The sequence below is a fragment of the Mustela nivalis genome (assembly GCF_964662115.1).
Source record: "Mustela nivalis genome assembly, chromosome: 6".
Taxonomy (NCBI): Eukaryota; Metazoa; Chordata; class Mammalia; order Carnivora; family Mustelidae; genus Mustela; species Mustela nivalis.
This window is the reverse complement of record NC_139025.1, coordinates 99,371,672-99,393,423: the sequence shown is the minus strand read 5'-3', so window position 1 is coordinate 99,393,423 and position 21,752 is coordinate 99,371,672. Positions and strand designations below refer to the sequence as shown.

At 41.3% G+C, this 21,752-nt stretch overlaps 1 protein-coding gene across 9 annotated transcripts in view; it reads left to right on the top strand.

Moving 5' to 3' along the window:
* Positions 1–21,752, top strand: part of MAP2K5 (mitogen-activated protein kinase kinase 5) — a 260,586-nt gene that overhangs the window by 183,204 nt on the left and 55,630 nt on the right. For 6 of the 9 annotated variants that reach the window (XM_082737007.1, XM_082737004.1, XM_082737008.1 and 3 more), the window contains 2 exons: positions 11,991–12,017; positions 12,329–12,361. In XM_082737007.1, the coding sequence (XP_082593133.1) occupies positions 11,991–12,017; positions 12,329–12,361 (60 nt within the window). The remainder of the gene's footprint in view (positions 1–11,990; positions 12,018–12,328; positions 12,362–21,752) is intronic. The other 3 variants (XM_082737010.1, XM_082737006.1, XM_082737003.1) reach the window with 1 other exon arrangement.

The following is a 21,752-nucleotide window of genomic DNA, read 5'->3' as shown; positions in this document are numbered from 1 at the left end:
TAGAGGAGAGGAGTGGTGTGTCAGGATGGAGATCGTGCAGAGACCAGGTAATGAAATCGGGGTTGAGAATTTCGTGTATCCCTTTGAGATGACTGGGAGCCAGTCTGAGGCTGGAAATCATTACATTTTAAGATCTCTGCCCCCAAGGTCAGCTGGCATATGCCTCTGAGGGACTTGGCACATCACAGGACATTTTCTAGACTGCTGGGGTAGGGAGTTGTCATGCTCAGATGAGCTAATGCCTACAAGGACACTTTGAAAAATATAAGAGGGTAAACAAGAGCAAGGTAATATTAGTATTAGTTATATTTCCAGGAAGTACTTTAGGGATTTACCTATGTAACTCTGAAAATATATGACCATGTCTCATGTCTCACACCAGATAGGACTAAAATGAATTACTTCTCTGATCCCACAAGAGCCTTCCTTTACAGTCTTTCTTTTTCGACTTACAATTTATCATTCACAATCACAAACATAATATATAGAATTATATACAGAAACTAGTCATTTTTAGTTCAGTAACTGGGGACCATGACTCTTTTGTGACTTTTAAATAATCGGCTTTGCCCAGAAATAGAACTGAACTTTGAAGTCATGAATTTTGCGCCCAATCTGACTTCCAGGTGGCCACTTTGCCATCTTCTCTCCCCAGTGGGGCTCTGTGGTCTGGGAGCCCTTCCACTGTATCCCTTTTGGTTTTCATGGGTGCTGTCTGCTTCTTCATGGGATCCGAGAATTTCAGAATGTGACAAGATCTTACACTGATCTCCTCCAACTCTTCTATTTTATAGAGGAGGAAATGGGATTCCAATAGCCATCCGGTGACTCACTCATGATGACCAAGTGGTCAGCAACGGGGCCAGATTGGTTCCCACCCTAGAAGGTTGGTGTGGGGAGAAAGGTACCCAGAGGCTTTGATCCCAAATGGCCATTTTTATTTGGCACAACCGTCCACTCGAGTACTGCCTCCAGCTGGTGTGTGCAGAGTTGGAAGTTACTGTCCCAGCATGCTCCCTGTCTACCAGAGAGTTGCTGGTGGTACAGGGCCCTGGGGGACGTGGTCCTCAAAGGTAGCAGCAACAAGGACATCAGTTCTGACCGTACTCCAGTGTTTTACTTACCACTTTTTTCAGTATAGAAAACTTGGGTAGATTTGGGACTCTAAGTTAAAAAGGGGGCAGACCCGCCCTAGTTTTGTTTGAGCACAGATTACTTTTCAGATGTTTAACAGTTCTGGATTAATGCTTGGGGGGCTTGGGAATTCTTCCTCAGCAAAGTGCCACCAATGCTAAGAACCCAGCCCTCTTTAGTGCCAATCAAATGGACAAGCTAAGTTCATTGAAAACTCCGTGGGTTGCCTAAAAGGAGCAAAGAGCTGATTTCATTTAGGGCTAAAGATTGCTCGGGACACACCAGGTGGAAAGAGGGTCCCCAGGATTGCCGGGAGCTAGGAAAGGAGGCAGTTATCTGGTTATACACATGGTCAGGGTGTCAGCTCCAAGGAATTGTGGGAAACTGAGGCAGCCAGTCAGAACTGAGTGTGGACTCACTCTGCCAAAGCCTGTAGGTGGTGAGCGCCATGGGGAGAGGGAAAGGAAAGCTTGAGTATAGAATGTTCTCATGAGGAAAGGAGGCCAGAGGAGGGAAGAAGACCAAAGAGGGTAATGAAGCTTGTCTTGCTTTCTGTTCAGAAACAGGTTGCAAAGAGCACTCTTCTGGGCATGAGGAGAGCGTGACTGTAGTCCTGGTTCTAGTTTGGTAAAATATAGGAAACAAGAGAAAGTTGGCAGCTAAAGGCCTTCCTCCAGCCCATGCCCTTTGGACGGCCCATTGTCACCCTAGCCAGGCAGCCACCAACGCTACTGACTCAGGGCAGAGAGGACCAGGAGGTGACAAGTGACACACCCGGCAGGTGACAAGTTGAATCATTGTCAGAATATGGTTTACTCCCCCTCCCCCTGGCAAACACACACAATAGATCTCAGTTTTCTCATCTGGAAAAGGATAGAGGTATGCTAGGTCAGTGAGTGCAGAATGATGGGAAAACAGGACATGAAGTCAGTGGTAAGTCACCCCTGGACACATACACACATGCTTGCACACACAAACACCAGGACAGTTCTGATTTGCTCTCTTAGTTTTGGTTAACGTGTCTAAGTAATATCTTACATGAACTTTGGTAAACAGAGTCTGAAAAATGCTGGCCTAGATCCTTCCGCGGTCCCCTTTCATCTGGTATGAATAGCCTCCTCTTTTCCATACCTCCAGCTACCTTTCTCATCACCATCTCCCCAAAGACGCTCTTGGACTCTACTGAACCAGATTTTACTTACATCAAAGCATGAAAGGTGTGTCCTACAATTCTGAAACACAAATCAAACTGTGTTCAGTTCCTTCTTGATCCATAGCTGCTTTCCTTTAAGTCCTGTTTTGAATCTCATCCACAATCAAACCAGTAAGACACATGTTAAGTAACATGGTTACATGTGACTAGTTTTCAAGATTCTTTCCTTCCCGATTTCAAGATTCTTTCCTTCCCGTTCCTCTACGAAACAGGTACTGGCCACAGTTGCAGCTCATCTCAAAATCTCAGCAGGCCAAACGATGTTGTCAAATACATCAGGGCAAAAAAAATAAAAAAAAAAGCAATGATATGTAGAGTCAGCCCACAAAGAAAGAATTCCTTAAAATGCCTGAAAACATCCCTTTCTGGGGGGGACACTGTCCCCCTTGAATCTAACCTTGAATCTAACAAGCTGTATTTTATCCAAATACTGAGTGGCATTTAAAGGAGAATGCAAGCTCTGTGCTCAAGTCTTAGCTCTGACCCTGATTTTCAGGGACCTTAAATAAATCCCTCATTTTTGTGGACCAGCAATTGTGGCTTATCCATCTTTTAGGTCCTAAACTCCAGTACAGTGCCTGGCAGAGAGTGAGTAAATGAATCAATGAGTTAGTGATTTAGTCTGACTTGACTTTTTTACATGTTGGCAAAGCAGACATTAGAAGGAAAAAGAATCAATATACATTTTTAGGCTTTAAGTTAATAATTTTGTCCCCTTTTCTTTTGTGTCCATATTTCCACCCTGTCCTGCCAGCATTAATACCTGAAGGATAAAAGCTTCCAAAGAGTTGTCTTAAGATACTTGAGGGTTCTTACGTAAGACAAGACATGGATTGGTACTGTCAGGAGGGTAGATCCGGAATAAGAGATAGAAGGGACAGTGAAAAGACACAAGCTCCCCATGACTGCATGTGTCCAGGCAGAAGCCCCGTCCACCAGGAGTGTCATGAAGAAGAGATTCAGGGATCAGATCGAGGTGGGTAGACAAAAAAATTAAGATTCTTCTAGGCCCCAAGAGTCTATGATTCAGCTTAGTGTTGGACAGGCCTCTCCTGAGCCAAACAAACAAAAGGCTGATGTTGTATTTCCTATCTGTTGCAAGGGAGAGGCAACAGGTGGAAAATAGACTTGTCTAGATTCTGCATTGGTTTAATCATGTAATCATTTTGACTCCTGAATACCCTATCAGTAGGAAACATATAAGAAATAGAAGAGTATAGGAAAGAAGTAATTCTTTCTCAGTCCAGGATTTGTAAACTTCCGTGTTTCCCTTCATTGAGCCAGCCATTTGATATGGCTATCAAAAATGTGAATGGACTTAGAGCCTCCAGGAGTTTCCTCTGCTGAATGGTGTAGAATGTCCAGCACAAGGTGACCGAGCCAGTCAGTGTGAGGTCTGTGTGCAGGCGTGGGTATTCTGCTTTGTGAGGAACACATGCCCACGACACAACATTCTAAGAAAGGCCGTCACAGTGGTGGAGAATGTGAAACCCTGCCTGGCTACCCCAGGCAGCTTTCCAGTTCAGGTCATGGAAAATTCAACTTAAGTTGCCTCGGCCGCAAGGGGACTTGATTGAACTGCATGGCCCAAAATAAGCATTGCTGATTTTCAGTAGAACTTGATCCAACAAGTCACTTTTGGTTCTGCTCTTGGTGGGCTTCTTCCTTCACAGACCAAGACCGGTTCTTGGAGCTCCAGGACGATGTGCTCCCCGATGAGAAGGAAGAGCAGGTCTCTCTCTGCCCTAGGCTTCAGTTTGACTGGGTCAGTTTAGCTCCCCAAGCCCAGGGGATTTGGATGATGCTGACTCATTTAAGCCTGAATCACATGCCCCACCATAAAGCTGGTGATGAAGTAGCTGGGGCGGGGGGGAGCACATGGGCGATTTAAGGGCAGGGAGATGTCATTAGAGTATCATTATTAATAGAAGGGGAAAGAATAGAGGGCATACCAGTCAGAGCATATGATCCCAGGAAGAAAACAGGATGTTCATTCAGGAGAGAAAACATGGTGGAGAAACAACCATCTTCAAATATGTGAACTGCCATCACTAGACATAATCACTATAGTGTTGGACCATGGGCATATCTCCTAGGAGGACATATTTGAACTCAAAATCAGAAAGGACCTTCTAACAATTGAAGCCACCCAGGATAGAATCATTGGAATCCCATCTCTGGAAGTCTTCTAGCAAAGACAGGATGCCTGCCTGTCAGGAAGAGCATAAAGTGAATTTCCACACGGAGCAAGGGGTCAGACCAGGTGACCTCTCACATCGTTCTGGATTCTATGGCATGTGAGGGATTGAAGCTAACAGAGATACAGACTAAATGAGAGCTCCAGAAAAAAACCTTTGAGATATTTTGACACCTTAAAAATCTTTTGCTATAGCAGATTTATTTGACCATAAAGAATGAAATGGTCAGCAGGACTTTCTCAAAAAAACCACATCTCCTCCCACTGCCGCACCCGCCCCCCCCCCCCCCCACATACACACATAACTGATGTTCCAAGCTAGATTCTGAAATAAGATCACCCTTTATTGGAACAAAGCAAAAAGAAAAGTTTGATACAGCAAATGTATCTTCTTTGAAAGGAAAAATCTTCTAAACCTTATCTGAAAGGAAAGTGTTTAATGGATGTCTTGGCCAGGCCTTGTACCATTAGGGAGAGGGTTAATTTTATAATTCACATTGATCATTTTAAATTGTGTTTCTGAGCCCCTGCTTTTCTCACGAAATTCAGGTCTAAATATTAAAATTTACATTCACCCAGAGGATGATTTACTGGGGCTCCTGTACACCTACATGGAGTCGGACATGAGCTGTGTCAGTTTTAAATACATGAAGGATAAGAGTGTAGACTGGCAGTCGGGTCCTTTCTTTCCTGCTCACGGACTGGCAGACCCAACAAATGAATAATGTTACAGTGTACCTTGATGCTCCAGCTGCTGTGTCTTGTGTGAAAATGCATTGTCCTTGATACTCGGGAAGCGGTAAGAGCCAAGTGATCTAATTTATGGCTGTGATGATTTTCTGTCTGGTCCCATCTGAGCTGAGCCCTCCTCTAGGCATCTTAGAGCCTTTCTGTCCCACCCAGATGTTTGTGAAATTCAAAGATACCTAGTTTTTGACAGAGATCACAAGCAGGCAGAAAAGCAGGCAGACAGAGGAGGAAGCAGGCTCCCCATTGAGCAGAGAGCCCAATGCAAGACTCGATGCTAGGACCCTGGGATCGTGACCTGAGCTGAAAGCAGAGGCTTTAACCCACTGAGCCACCCAGGCACCCTGGTTTTAGCTTTTAAAAACTGATCATTCCCGAAGGCAGCAGAGAGAAGGTGCCATGAGTAGCTCCTTGCTAAATCTTCTTGCCACTTATTTTAAGTCCTTAATTGTTTAAGTTTCATGACTTACTATTTTGCTTCTGTTTTGTTCTGTATAAGGTATGCTAATAGACTACAGGCATGACAAGAACTTGAACAACAACAGAGTCTGATAAACAGGAGAGCTATGATGGCACGAGTAAATTATACTTGTTCACTTTATATTATTAGTAATTATATATTATTCATTTATTTTGTCTCATCCTGTATTCAATATCTAAAAATATCAGTTCATCAGAATTCCCATTTATGGTTCACTAGGATACATTTTGTTCTACTTTTTTTTTTTTTTTTAAACAGTCCTTTGTTTAGGAAATCTTACAGTAAGTTAGTGGTACTAAGCAAAGTGTGTCTAGCTTGTGATCAGGTGGAAATAATTTTTATTTTCTCTTGTTGAAGCCTTTTTGAGATTTGAGCACTTTGGTTTTGCAAGCTGTAACAGATTAGAGGTGTTGTGTCCCTCAGTTTTAGCACCCAACACTGGGCCAGATAAAATTAGATTGAATGCCATTACCAGCTGCTGAGGCCATGGGGGTCTGACTGGCATTCCAGGGGTCTTTCTGACTTTCATTTATGCATTTCCTCTACACGAGGCAGCCTCCTGAGTCAGCAGTCAGGTCCAGGCCAGGCTGTTTATCTATGACCTTGGACACTGCATCCTTCTTAACCTCAGTTTCCCTAATAGCAAAATGAATAGATGGTAGTAGACCATCTCTGAAGCTAGTTTCATTAAGAAGAAAAGTTGTAGGTCATTATTCTTCATTTATAATGTAAGTATCCGTTTACCCTAATCCTGGTTTATATTAGGCACGGTTAAGCTTAATGCACCTGATTTAAAGAGACAGTCTGCAGAATAGCTACGGTTGCTAAAACATGAGGTGTGGAACAAGAATAGAGTTGAACATTGAAGGCCGGAGTGTGGCACCATTCGCTCCGCGCACACACACCCCCCGGTATCCTTTACAAATGCCACCCATATCATTTAATTTCGTATTTCCTTTTTCTGCTTAAGAGAAAATGACACAAGCCTGAAAAGCAGTAAATATGTAAAGAGAAAATTTGTCAACTGATATTGGAAGATCTGACCTCAGTCACACATAAATCTCTCCGACAAGGGCTGCAGGGCAAGCCATAATTTTAGAGAGTAAAAGAGAAGATGAAAGCTCCTAGCCGGTGTCTTCTTGAAGTTACATAGGTGGATCATTTTCGTTTTCTGACTGTGCTTCTGTGCATAATATCAAAGGGCTGGTGGCCAAGTCAGCTTTTCCTCTGGGTGTAGAAAGCGCCTCTGCAGAGATGGGAAGTGGGCGTCCGGCTCCCAGAGTCGCTGTTTTTCCCATAGAGTCATGGACTACAAAGTTGAGGCCCCATAAGCAAACTTATGCATTGGCACTTTCCACTCTAGGATCATCTCCCAAAGTCATTTTTTGTGTCACAGGAGCTTTTGAAATTGCCAACTGTATGGTCCTTGCAAAGAAATAAATGATAAGTGTTACTGGGTGCCTGGGTGGCTCAGTGGGTTAAAGCCTCTGCCTTTGGCTCAGGTCATGATCCTGGGGTCCTGGGATCAAGCCCCACATCGGGCTTTCTGCTCTGCGGGGAGCCTGCTTCCTCCTCTCTCTCTCTGCCTGCCTCTCTGCCTACTTGTGATCTCTGTCTGTCAAATAAATAAATAAAATCTTTATTTTTTTTTAAGATTTTATTTATTTATTTGACAGAGAGAAATCACAAGTAGACTGAGAGGCAGGCAGAGAGAGAGAGAGGAGGAAGCAGGCTCCCTGCTGAGCAGAGAGCCCGATGCGGGACTCGATCCCAGGACCCTGAGATCATGACCTGAGCCGAAGGCAGCGGCTTAACCCACTGAGCCACCCAGGCGCCCCAATAAATAAAATCTTTAAAAAAAAAAAAGATAAGTGTTACTGCAGGAACACCCCATAATTGACACCCAGACCTGCCTGTTACGAAGTCAGTCCTCCTTGTTTAAAAACACAAGGATCTGTCTTATATCAGACTGAGGCTTAGCTATCCCTGCTTAGTGTGACTTAAAGTCTTATAGCTAAAGAAGGAAAAAAAAAAAAAAAGCAAGGCTGTGCCCAGAAGACGGAAGAGATTTATCTAATTAGTTTACCAAACGCTACTGGTTCTGGAGACTGATTAGCAAAGTGTAATGACCGGAGCAATGATTGTTCTGTTCATTGTCCCAGAGTACTGGTTACACATAGGAAACTCAGCACCAGCAAAGTGGGCAGGCAGGACTCTGGACTTGGACGAGTTAGTTATAAACGGCATTTCATATGTTGTGGGGTACAGGCAGTTCATCAGCCCTAACAATATTACTGTGTTCCTCTGAACTCCGCTCTCACAGCAAAGCATTTGGAAGGCAGACCTAGAATAAAGAGAGACATTCACAGAGCTAACATTTTATGTCGAGTACCCTTAGCACCACTTGTAATGTGCTATAAAACGCAGGGCTTCCCTCTTCCATGAACTGTGTGCCAAAGCAGAGGCAATGACTAGAGGTCGACTTCTTTGTGGTCTGTTTTATGGGTACTGCACCCGTACAGCAGTGTGATCTTGAAAAAGGTAAACAACAAAGAGATTAGCAGTGAAAAATATGCCTAATATAAATACAGTCGCATCCGTGGCAGTTCAGAATTTGAAAAATACAACTGTGGCCTTAAATTTTCTGGTGGAATTAAACAGAGGAACAGAATATAACCTTTAAGGCAATATATCTGAGATGGAGAAAGGAAAGAATATATCTAACTGTATGGTCTGTGTGGCATTCATATAAGGAAAAGTGCAGTAGCTTTATTTAATTGAGAAAATGAATCAATTACAATGATGTTGCATCATGAAGTTCTTGTGAAATAGAAGATATAAGTCACCGCGTTGTGTAACAGTGTTAAAAAGTAATTGAGTATCTTGAGCATTTTGAATCAATTTCAGGTACTAGCACTGCTACCTTAATACAAAATTTATGAAGATGATTTCATATAATATGTAGCTATCAAAGCCGTGTAATAAAACCTGGTAACAACATCTCTCTTTAAGAACCTGAGAAACACAGTATTGTTATAAGATCATAAAAAAGACTTTGGTATTGCTATTGCTCTCTTTCTCATAGTAAAGAGAAAGCATTAAAATAGTAAAATTTTAAGTCATCTTAAACCATGTCTTCTTTAACCCACAGAACAGGGCAAAGTGGAGACTCTGAGAGCTTAGTTCATGAGGAAGTGTTTTGTCCTGAACTCATTTCAGATAACTTATGTGTTGCTGGGAACGATGTTGTACCATTTATTCCTGAATTTATTTTGAAACATCTCACTTAGAATGTTTGCTGCATGGTTTTCCTCAGAGAATGTTGTAATCCCCCTGACTGTTAGAAATTTGTGAAAAACAGTCTCTTTGCCAGAAATGGATTTCTGATTCTTTGTTTGTTACAAGTACCTCCCCTATTGAAGTCGATCGATCTTAGGAAGAATGGAGGGGTGGGGCAAGAGTACCATGTGTACCTGGAAAAGATAAAATCAGACACCAAAAAGATCCCTGTTGTAGAAGTGACCTGGGCCTTTCAAGATTTCTGAAAGGTGATGTGGCTTGTTACCAAAGTCCTTAACCACACCGGGGTGGTAGTTAACCCATCTTCCTTTTTAAAGGAAGAGCATTATGCAGAACGTACTCATGGACTAGAGGAAGGAGCAGTAATTCAGCGTAGCATTCAATGGGAACTATTCAAGAAGAAGCCAAGTCAGCAGCCAAGAACCACCAGTCACTGGGGCACAACGGTTTCAGGGAGTGGTGGCCAGGGAGAGCGGGGATGAGTAGGCCCTGTGTTCAGTTGGGATAATGCAGGGAAAAGTGCTTTTTAAAACACTCAAGCACTAGGTGAAGGGTCTGCTGATAAGCCATATGGAGACAAAAAATAAAATAAAATAAAGAAGAAAAAAAGAAAAAACACAAAAACATAGTTTCTGCCCTTGGGAAGCTTGCAGTCTAGTTCAGAGGAACCTGCCAAAAATTGATGATTTATCAACCTTACCACACCAAGTATAAATACATACAAATCCAGTTGTTTTTATTTTTTTTTAATTTTTTTAAGATTTTATTTATTTATTTGACAGAGAGAGATCACAAGTAGGCAGAGAGGCAGGCAGAGAGAGAGGAGGAAGCAGGCTCCCTGCCAAGCAGAGAGCCCAATGTGGGACTCAATCCCAGGACCCTGAGATCATGACCGGAGCCAAAGGCAGAGACCCAACCCACTGAGCCACCCGGGCGCCCCATAAATCCAGTTGTTTTTGAATAATGCTGTGACTGTTGACAGATACTATACAGACGCTGGAAAGAAAGGAGCATAGGAGAAGCCCTGGCATCACTGTCCCTGCAGCCTTGGGCCTGCCCCAACCTCCAAGAGGCCAGTCTTCCCAGCAGAAGATAGAAGTGATCATCCCTGGGGCACCTGGGTGGTTTATTGGGTTAAGCAACCAACTCATTTTGGCTCAGGTCCTGATCTCAGGGCGGTGAGATTGAGCCCCTGCTTAGGGCTCCTTGCTCAATGAGGAGTCTGCTTGAGATTGCTCTCCCTTTCCCTCTCCCTCCTCTCTGCTCCTCTCTCTGAAATAAATAAATAAAATCTTTAAAAAAAAAAAAAAAGAAAGAAAGAAAGAAATGATCATCCCTGCCAACCTCATGGTGGTTGTGCAGATCAAATATACATGGAAGAACTTTATATTTTTTTATTTTTTTTTTTAAAGATTTCATTTATTTATTTGCAAGAGGGAGTGAGCACAAGAGAGAGAGGGAGAGCCGAACTCCCCATTGAGCGCAAAGCCTGACGCAGGACTGGATACCAGGACCCCAAGATCATGACCTCAGCCAAAGCCAGATGACCAACAGGCTGAGTCAACCAGGGGCCCCGTGGAATAACTTTTTAAGACACCATTAAAATTTTTTTAATTTAAAAAATACAGTTGACTCCTGAACAACATGGGTTTGAACTGCATGGGTCTACTTATATGCAGATTTGGGGGATAAATACAGTGCATAACTATAAATGTATTTTCTCTTATGATTTTCTTAATAGTGCTCTCTTTTCTCTAGATTACTCTATTATAAGAATACAGCATGTACTACATATAACATGTAAAATATGTGCTACTCGATCGTTTATGGTATCGATAACACTCGTCAATGGGCGGCTATTAGTCTCTGGGGAGTCAAAAGTTACATATGGATTTTGAACTGCACAGGTGTTGGCATCCCTAACCTGCATAATTCATTGATCAACTGTCCAATTACCACATTCCCTATATTTTACTAACTGGTTGGGGCTGTTATCTCAGCAAACAACTGACCTGTCAATACCGTACTTGGTTTCTGAAATTTTCCTTTTTTGGAAATTTAGTACCTGGGATTCCATTTTCATGAGTTTGTGATATCTGCAGTCATTTGTGGCAGGGGTGGGGGGTGGGGGGCTTGGGGTGTTTAGTACTTCAGTTACTAACTGGATGTGTTATTAATTTGGTGTCACGTTTTAGTAACTTCCTAAGAGATATGGCTTATCCGAGTTCGATGTGTGAGCAGCCCGCCTTCACAATGTTCATTAGGAGTAGGCATTCACTTGTCTCTGCTTTTTATTCCCTGGGAAACAGTGTAAGACTTGCATGAATTTGATTTTCCCAGAGAGCATTGCTTCCCAGGAAACAGGCTAAAGGAACTTTGGAAAAGGTGGAATCTTCACCCCACTCTGGAGTTAAAGACAAATACTTCAACCACATAATTAAAGTTTTCTTCACAAAATAGGGGATTGTGAGCAGACACTGGCAGGAATCCAAAATTCTAATTTCTGACTATGATTTAATTTCAATTTTAAATAAATCGGTTTTTAATTTAAAAAGAGTGAGCTTCATAACATTAGCAATGATTGCAACATTAAGCCCAGTGTTCACAATCTAGCAATATAAAACATTATTTATATCTGAATCGTAAACAGCCTTTTGAAATGGATTATGGTTTTTCTCCCTATTCTAATACAACCTGGAGGGTACTAAAAAGTGTTGTGTGAAATTAACATTCTGCTGACTTTCGCCTATAAATGAGAAGCGAGCTATTAACATTTGTGTATTTTCATTATGTAAATTGTGTTAACACATGCCCACAAATTGCCACCAGCAATGCAATAATTTTCTCTCAGTGATCATAATGTGTCCAAGTGAGTCATTTTGATTATGACATGCTAATTACATATTGCCTTTTTTCAGATTCAGAAAAACCAGGGATCTTTAATGGTAAGCTTTATGAGTTCAGAAAAAAATTCACTTTTCTTTTTCCTGATGGCTGCTTCCTTTGCATGCTTGAATGCCTTGTTTTAAACTTAGCAAATTGCATTTTGAAGGAAATGCAAACCTTTAACTGCCTGTATTAGATTAGGTACCATTAGAAATAATAGAACATCCTGAGCATCAATGTTTTTATAAGAGTTTGCTGTTGTTGATTAATCTTGCTATATTTTATTGCATTAATGATTTTTTCTTTCCACTCCACTGTAAAGATATTGCATCGAGGCTAATACTTTTTCCTTTCTTCTTTCCCATTGCAGCCTCTCCAGCTTCTGCAGTGCATTGTTGATGAGGTGAGGCATCGTCTTATGTGCTTTCACTCCTAAAGTCATTCCTAATGGTGTGGAAAGCTTATATTTTGTTTCCTAATGAAGCACAGTGCCCGACATCCTCGGAGCAAGTTGTGTTGTATGGCTCTGAGCTGTGTTACGTGGACTGGCCTTGTCCTGAATCCCACTCTTCGGATTCTGGCCCAGAGTCCCTGCCCAAACAGACTGTCCCACGGGCTGATCCTCAGGGGTATTGGAAGCCCTAAAGACAAAACAGGATAATATTAATTCATCGTCTCCCTAGCCAGATGGGGATGGAGCCGGAAATTAAAGTGGTATCTTTTTTTTTTTCCAGAGCAGATATTTAAAGTCATTCCAGTAGTCAAGGGTGAGAGTTGAACAGCAGACATAAGCTGGATAAAATTTGTCTTCCTTGCTTTATTTACCCAAAGCATCGCAGGGTGATAAAAATGTTCCAAAGCTCTAGGTCAGCAGTTCAGCTTTAATTTCCTAATTAGTCGTTTTCCTTGAGAATACATTCCTAACTTCTTGTGCTTTTAACAGGAATCCTCACATTTTAAGTCACCGGACCTCTGATAGTCCCGTCCATTGAGCTTTGTGGTCCCTTTGCCTTCCTGGAATTAATCTCTGTGTATCTCTTTCTCAGTCTACTCTTTCGACTCCTTATTCTGAATTTAAAGTCTGTTTTTCTGTAAATTAGCAGAACACAAGGCTTCCAGTGTATGAAGCTCTCAATGAAGAACCATTAATGTTTTTTTAAAAACTGACTTTTTCTGGGCTTGGGCTTGCCTACCAGCAATGTTTATTTTTTAAACTTTAACTTTACAATATTTAAAACACTTGTAATGAAGGCGATAAATGATTCAGATAGGAAAGTTTGAAAGAAAAAAACAAATCGTAATTCATAATTATTCCTCTCAATTAAACATCTGTATAACCAGTTATGAGATTTGGGAGAAAAAATAAAGATCCTCCTAGGAAAAAAACAAGCGCGCACAAATATCACAATAATAGTAAGAATGGGGCTCTAACATCCTTAATGGTTGAATCCGTCAGTCCATATATCCCCTGCAAGCCATAAACCATATTAGTACAAAAATGAAGGCATCGTCCTGAAACAAATGGAGGTCCCATTATCTCAAATATCAGACAGGCCCCCTGGATCTAATAGCTCATCAATATCTTCTGTCATCTTAGATTCCAAAAGCATCCCATCCCCTCAGAACCCTCCCAATTAAACTGATTTTCCTCAGGTCCCCCTCCAGAGTTGCTTAAAGCCAGGCGCAGGGAAACTGGGCCTACCCGGTCAAATATGCAGCCTGCTGAGTTTTCTGGACTCTCCTATTCCTGTTCTGCCAGGCTCCTAAGTTATCAGAGCTTTCAAGTATAGATACTCCTCACCAGCAATACACATATTACTGGGGAGCTAATTTCAAGTTCTTCTGAATCAAATAGATATTTTCATTCCTTATTTAAAGCAGCAGTGATTACTGTTAAATTGAAAATCTTTTACTTGCTTGATTTGGGCAATATCCTGAGACTTTTGAAATTATCCCAAGGAGATGTTCTAAGGCGGGGAGGTATGTGGGGAGGACAAAAGTGTGTAACTTCAACAGTATGTTTTTCTTTATAGCATTTCTTCCGCGTTTGAGAGAAAAATATCACTTAGACACCACTTCCCACGTATCCAAAAGACATATTAAAATACCTTCTTTATGGAAACTTGGGAAATGCACATTGCATTTACTAAAACAAACACAAATTGATCTTGGAACTGAACTGCTGTTCAGTGATGAGTATTAGGAAACAATTGACCAGATGACTTGCCTTCTGTAAAGGGCATAAGGGCTTCTAAGAAAGAAAGGATGGGGAGGGAGATGTTAATTACTGTGCTTGTCTGTCCCATATTTGTCAGGCTTCTCCTTGCTGTGGTACAGTGTTTTGCAAAGGGTGGTCTCAGGACTAATTGCATCAGATTCTTGGACCCAGATCACTGAATTAGACTTTCTAGGGATGGAGGCCAGGAATCTACATTTTACCAGCTTCCCAGGTAACTCTCTGCATATTCAGGTTTGAGAACCTCTTCTGTAATGTCTTCCAGGGATAATCTGCCCTTTTAGATCCCAGAGGGCTATGAGTCATCTATCTTCATTTGTACCTGATTGTAGGGCTGCTTTTCCTGTAGGAATATAACCAGCTAGGATGTGAGCCATGTTACTCCTTGGGTGTGGAACATGTCCCATCTTGAAATGAGTGTCCTGTGATAGTGTGTACTGTTTCTGTTAGAGAAAAGTCAGATGAAAAAGTACCACCCCGAAGGGAGCCTAGTTCAAACAAGATGGATATATTTAGAGTCACATACAAAATAGCTAAGTAAAACGCAGGGTAAACGTACTTCGTTATTATGTAGATGCAGCTTGATCTCTTGCTTGGCCTGGTAAACGGTGAGAAAGTAATAAAACAAGTAATAAAACAAGGCCCAAAACATGGGCTAGAGGTGAAGGAGTGGAGTCAGGGCGGGAGTCATGAAGCAAAGCCAGAGCTAGCTACCAGATGTCCAATCAGGAGACACCAGAAGTTAAACACAAGTAAGAATCATGAACATGAAATTTGGACTGCAGATCAGGAACCAAAAGGATAGTCAAGGTAATAAGAGAATCAAGCTCCAATCAGAAATCCGGGCAATCCAGTTCGATTTCCGTAGGCAGAGTTCATCTGGCTCGGAGCTGGCTAGTGCAGGATACGGGTGATCTCTTAATGGTATTGTCAGTGCCTCAGACTTGCTTCTCTCAAAAGAACTTCTTATTTTAAAATTGCTCTATACTCTGGCCCTCTCTGGGCCCTGAGAACCTGTGATTTGAAGTCCTGGAATAGTTGTTAAGAGGCAAATGTCTGTGTATGGCATGATGCTGTAGCCTTCTGATATCTCTGGGGAATAAGATGGCCCCTGTGATCTAGATTTACCACTTGAAACTCTGACATCAGTGAGATTTTCATTTTAGGAAAGAAGTGTTTCCAAAACGTATCGCTCTTGGCAGCCTATTGATGGTGTGCAATGGGTATCATGTGATGACTCAGGTCCTTGTTAGTGACTGTGAACTACACTTTGATGTGAACTAAACTTGGTAGTGAGCTAACATGGTAGAGAACTAAACTTTGATGTATCGATAACCTCTAGGACTATGAAACCGTGTGGGGCTTACCTGAATTTTACCAACCCTTTGCCTGTGTTTGACCTCAGCACTCAGAGATATGCTTGAGCCTCTTGACATGTATAAAGTCATTTGTTCCCAGGCTTACTACCCTTACATGGCTCTGCTTGGTGCTTTCCTGGGTTCTCTCTTGTGATTGTCTTTGGTTTCTTTGGTCACTCTTTGTCCTTGACAGTGACTGCCTGCTGCCCCAGTGATGTAATCATCTGTCTTCAGTCTTTGCTGTCCTGACAGTGACCCTAATAAAGCTAGCAGGTACCAAATGAAATCAGAAACCCAAATGGTATGTGTAAAGTCAAAGCTCATCTGAGAAGACAGACAGAGACTTGCCTCTCTTTAATAAAGTAAAATCAGTGGGCTTGTGTGCATTCATTTGGCAGATAGTTACCAAAAGTTCCTACTATTTGATAGCCCAAGTTGAGCAGACCATGGTGAGGACAGCCTCCAAGCCTTGAGAGAAACTGAGCTTCTAGGCAAGGTACCCAGGCCAACTGCAGACTAGGTGTGTAAGTGAAAGTAGAAAGGCAGAAGCGCTGTCCCATATCCTGAGCCAATACCATGTGCTGGGACTCAGGAAGCTTCATTGCCATTTAACAGTCTCTCCAGTGCGTAGGGTTCTGGCTTGGCTGGCAACAAAGGATTGGCCACATTGGTGTGGTAGGTAGGGATGCAGCAATGATTTCTGGGTCACCAAATCCTAGGCTGGCTGGAGTCAACTAGTAGAGGCCATCCGTGGATTAATGTGCTAGGAATTGCAATGATGGAAATGAAGACCTCACCCTTGAGCCTGCCTCGAAGTCATTCACAACCTTGGAAAAGATGCAGAAATGAATAGTATGGTTCAGAGTAGAGTGTGTCTATAGAACCCAGGGACTGGGCTGATTAGGAGAGGCTCCTCAGGATAGGTGGCATTTAAGCTAGGTCTTAAAGGATGACTAGGAGTTTCCCAAGTCAGGAAAAGGAAAAAGGTAAATGTCAGGCAGAATGGTTTGAATCCTTCTTATGAATTGTTTTTAAGTTCACAGATGTGTTTCAGAATACTCAGATTGTCTGAAATATGACAACCAGAAAAGTGGATTATTAGTCTCAGTATATACGTTTCAAACATATTATGGCTAAAAATAAATTCCTATCTAACATCTGTAGGTGCACAGCAAGACAATTAGCAAATCCCTGATTTAGACTTATGTTTATTCACTTTACTAGTAAAAAGTGAATTCTTTTTAAGTCATGCTTATACCTGATCAGAAATATCTTCTACATGAAAGTGTTGATTTCTTAGAACTACAAGGCCAACAGACACATGAAATGATGCTCAACATCACTAATCATCAGGGAAATGCAAATCAAAACCACAATGAGCTATCGCCTTACCCCTGTCAGAATAGCTAGAATCAAGAAGACAAGAAATAACAAGTACTGGTGAGGATGTCGAGAAAAGGGAACCCTCATGCACTGTTAGTGAGAATATAAACTGGCGCAGCCATTGTGGAAAGCAGCATGGAGGGTTCTTCAAAAAGTTAAAAATAGAGCTACCCTATGATCCAGTAATCCCATTACTGCATATTTAGCCAAAGAGAACAAAAACACTAACTTGAAAAGGTGTGTGCACACCTGTATTCATTGCAGCAGTATTTATTATAGCCAAGTTATCAAAGAACCCAAGTGTCCATTGATAGATGAATAGGTAAAGAGATGTGTGTGTGTACACCCACACATACACACACATGCACACACACAGCAGAATGTTACTCAGCCATAAAAAAAAAAATAAGATCTTGCCATTTGTGACAACATAGGTGAACCTAGAGGGTATCATACCAAGTGAAATAAGTCAGGCAGTAAAAGACAAATACTGTATGATTTCACTTATATGTGGACTCTAAAATAACAAATAAAAGTGGAAACAGACTCATCAATACAGAGAACACGCTGGTGGTTGCCAGAGCTTGAGGCAGGGGAGGGGGAGCAAAATGCGTGAAGAGCAGTGGAAGGTACAGGCCTCCAGTTATGGAATGAATAAGTCATAGGGATGAAAGCTATAGCATAGGGAATATATTCAATGATACTGATAGTACCGTATGGTGACAGATGGTTGCTACACCTGTGGCGTGCATAGCATAATGTATAGAGTTGTCAAGTCACTGTATTGTATACCTGAAACTAATGTAACATTGTGTGTCAACTGTACTCAAGTAAAAAATGTTTTTAAGAATTTTAATTTTAAAAAAATTAAATTTTTTTAAAAACAAGATTTGTGAAATTCCCAAAATTTATATTCTGAAATAGAAACACAAACTTTTAGTGGTTAGTAATGAGCTATGATTAGAGGTGTGTACACAAACAACAGGCTTGATGGTTGAAGGTGCTAGCTCAGTAATTCTGAGATACACTGACGGTTCTTCCCTGCTGTGAATCGAAAGGAAAAAGGATTTGGCCTTAGGAATGTCATGGCATAGTACTCTACTACGTAGAACATCTGGGTGGGTCTGCTGGAGAGTTTATCTCTTCTGCTCACTCCAGGAAGGCTTTCTAAAGAAAGGTGGATGCAGAGCAGGGCTTTGATAGAGGGCAGTGGCATAGACAGAGTACGGATATTAAATGTACAGCTGGCTGAGGAGCCAACAGGCTCAGGTGGGAAAAAAAAAACAGAAGGAAAATACAAATGTATGGAAACAGTACACTGCCAGCATATATATAACCAATGAGACAAAGAATAAATCCCAAGGGAAATTAGCAAATACTTTGAGATGAGCAAAAATGAAATCACAGCATACCAGAACTCATGGGATGCAGCAAAAGCAATGTTCAGGGGTAAATTTTTAGCTGTAAATGCCTGCATTGAAAAGGAAGGAAGATCTCAAATCAAACACCTAACCTCCTACTGGAAGAAACTAGAAGAAGAGCAAATCATATTCAAAGCAGGCAGAAGGAAGGCAATAATAAAATTAGAGTGGAAATAAACAGAACAGAGAATAGAAAAACAAGAGAGAGAGTCAATGAAACCAAAAGTAGGTACTTTGAAAAGATCAGCAAAATTGACAAACCTTTAGTTAGACTGACCAAATAGAGAGAGAGAGAAGACTCAAATGTCTGAAATCAGGAATGAAAGCAGGCTCCTTACTGCCAACCTTACAGAATTAGAAAGGAATATAAGAAAATGACATGAATCATATGCCAGCAAATTGAATAACCTGGATGATGTGGACAAATTCCTAGGAAAACACAATACTACCAGTATTGACTCAGGACGAAATACAGAATCAGAGTAGACTGATAACAAGTAAACACAATTTTTTAGAACTTCCCACACAGGGAAGCCCAGGACCATAGGATTTCATGGGTGGAAACATTGTGCCAAATGTTTAAAGAAGATTTAACACCAATCCTTCTCAAACTCTTCCAAAAAAGAGAAGAGAAGGGAATATTTCCTAACTTCTTCTAGGAGGCCAGTAATATCCCGATACCAAAGCCAAACAGACTTCACAAGAAAACTATGGACCAGTTTCTCTTATCAGTATAGATTCAAAAATGCTCAAGAAAATACCAGCAAACTGAATCAAGCAGCATATAAAATTACACATATTGATCAAGTGGGATTTATCCCAGAAATCCAAGTTTGGCCGAGTGAAAATTGGTCAACATAATACACCATATTGTAGAATAGAAAGCAAAATCCCATGGTCATTTCAGTAGATGTAAAAAAAGCATTTAACAAAAATCTACCACCCTTTCTTGATTAAAAAAACAACAACAACAACAACACTTAACAGAGTTGGAAGAGAAGGGGACTTCGACACCCTGATAAGGAACATCTACTAAAGCCTCAGAGCTAACATCATACTTCATGATAAAGACTAAAAGAGCTTTCCCCCAACTAAACTCGGGAAAAGACAAAGATATTCACTCTCACTACTTCTACTTGACTTTGTATAGAGACTCTACACAGGAAAATTAGTCAAGTAAAAAGGCATCCAGGTTGAAAAGGAAGAAGCAAAACTATATTATAGATGACATGATATATAAAACACTGGAAAATACACACAAGAAATTTTTGATAAATGAGTTCAACAGGGTTGTAGGATACAAGAACACACAAAAATCAATTGTATTTCTTTTTCTTTAGATTTATTTATTTTAGAGAAAGCACACATGTATGCCCATGAGTGGGGGCAGAAGGAGAGAATCTTCAAGCAGAATCCCTCCTGAGTGTGGAACCCAGTGCTGGGCTTGATCTCATGACCCATGAGCTCATGACTTGAGCTGAAACCAAAAGTCAGATGCTCAACTAACTCAGCCACCCAGGTGCCCCAAAAATCAGTTGTATTTCTATACACTTGTAATTCAAAATGAAATTAAGATAGTTCAAGTTATTAAAAGAATCAAAGAGAATAAAAGACTTAAGAAGATATTTAACAAAAGGGGAAAACTACAAAACACTATTGAAAGAAATTTAAGACCTGAATAAATGGAAAGACATCCCATGTTCAGGGAATAGAAGACTTAATATTCTTAAGGTGGCATTACTCCCCAAATTGATGTACAGATTCAGTGCCGTCTCCGTCAGAATCCCAGTGGGCTCTTGCAGAAATGGATGGACTGATCCCAGAATGCATAGGCAAATGCAAGGAACTTGGGAACAAAACAGCCTTGGGGGAAAAAAGAGAGTTGGAGGATTCATGGTTCCTGATTTCAACACTCCAAAATTGCCATAGTCAAGATAGTATGGTGCTGGCATAAGGACAGACATATGGAATAGAATTGAGAGTCCAGAGATAAACCCACATATCCATGTTCAGTTGTTTTCCAACGAGGATGCCAAGACCATTCAATGGTAAAAGAATCATTTTTTTCAACAAATGATGCTGGGACCATTGGACAGCCACATGCAAAAGCATGAATTTGGACCCCTACCGATCACATCATACATAAAAATTAATTCAAAAGAGTTCAAAGACCTAAATGTAAGAGCTAAAGTTGTGAAACTCCTAAAAGGAAACATAAATGTAAATCTTCATGACCGTGATTTAGGTCACAGTTTCTTAGCTAGGACACCCGATAGCATAAGCAAGGAAAAAAATTGTACTTCATCGAAATATAAAATGTTTGTGTGTCAAAGGACACCATCAAGAAAGTAGAATCACTGCAACAATGCCAGGGTTCCAGGCCGATAGATAGAGTGGTAGCAAACTGCAGCTCTGAAAAGGAGGCTTTTGTGCCTCAGGGTGGGAAGTAGGGGAGGGGTTGTCTTTCCCTGTAAGGTCTGTGGCTAGGAAAGGGGGCTGGACAAGAAGGCCACAGTGGGGATGGGGGAAGGAAGATGGAAACAAAGTAGGCAGCAGAATGATAGGCAAGAACTGGAGGAAGTTGGGGTGGCAGGGGTGTTCCTGTGTGCTTGTCCATGATGAGTAAAATAAAGCTTAAGATGGGAACAGACTGTTGGCAATAGTAATAATAATAATAATAGCCCATCATTACAAATTTCCACTTATAAGAAGTCTTTGCCTTCAGTGAAGTCTTACAACTATTTAACCACAAATTTTAATGAAGACATGAGAGCCTCCACTCTTTACTTAGCTGCTGACTGTCATATGCACATCATTATAGTGACATTAAAGAGTCCTTATGAATGGGGACAATCATCCACACCACCAAACACCTGAATTCACAAGAACTCTTCACTTAGATGAGGTTCCTCTAATAGTTTCTAGAAATGCCAGCAAACATGTCCTTTGCCAAAAGAAGAAAACAGCATTTGATTGCCAGTGCCCATTGGTGGAAGAGGGTGGAGGTTGATCACACAGCTGGGCACTTGGACAGGAACCAGGCAAATCAAGGGGCAGCTAACATCTCTGTTCTAGCAGAGGGTGACACGTGAAGAAGGGGATGAGAAGATTGAGGACCAGGAAAAGGGGAAGGAAAGGAGGGAAGAGTCTGCTTTTGAAAGCACGTTATTAAAAAGCTTCTAAGCTTTTCTCTCTGCCTTTTCTTTCCTACCACTTCACCTCCACAGAGTTGCCTTTTTAGAAATACAGATCTCAGCCTCTCAAAGCTTCCAGTGGTAATAGCTAAACTTCTTAGCCCGGCATTTGAGACTCTCACAATATTTTTTTTAGCCTCCCTTTGGGTTAGCCAGTGACTTGAGAGTTGTTCCTCACTTTCACACCTGTGGTGGTGCTCAC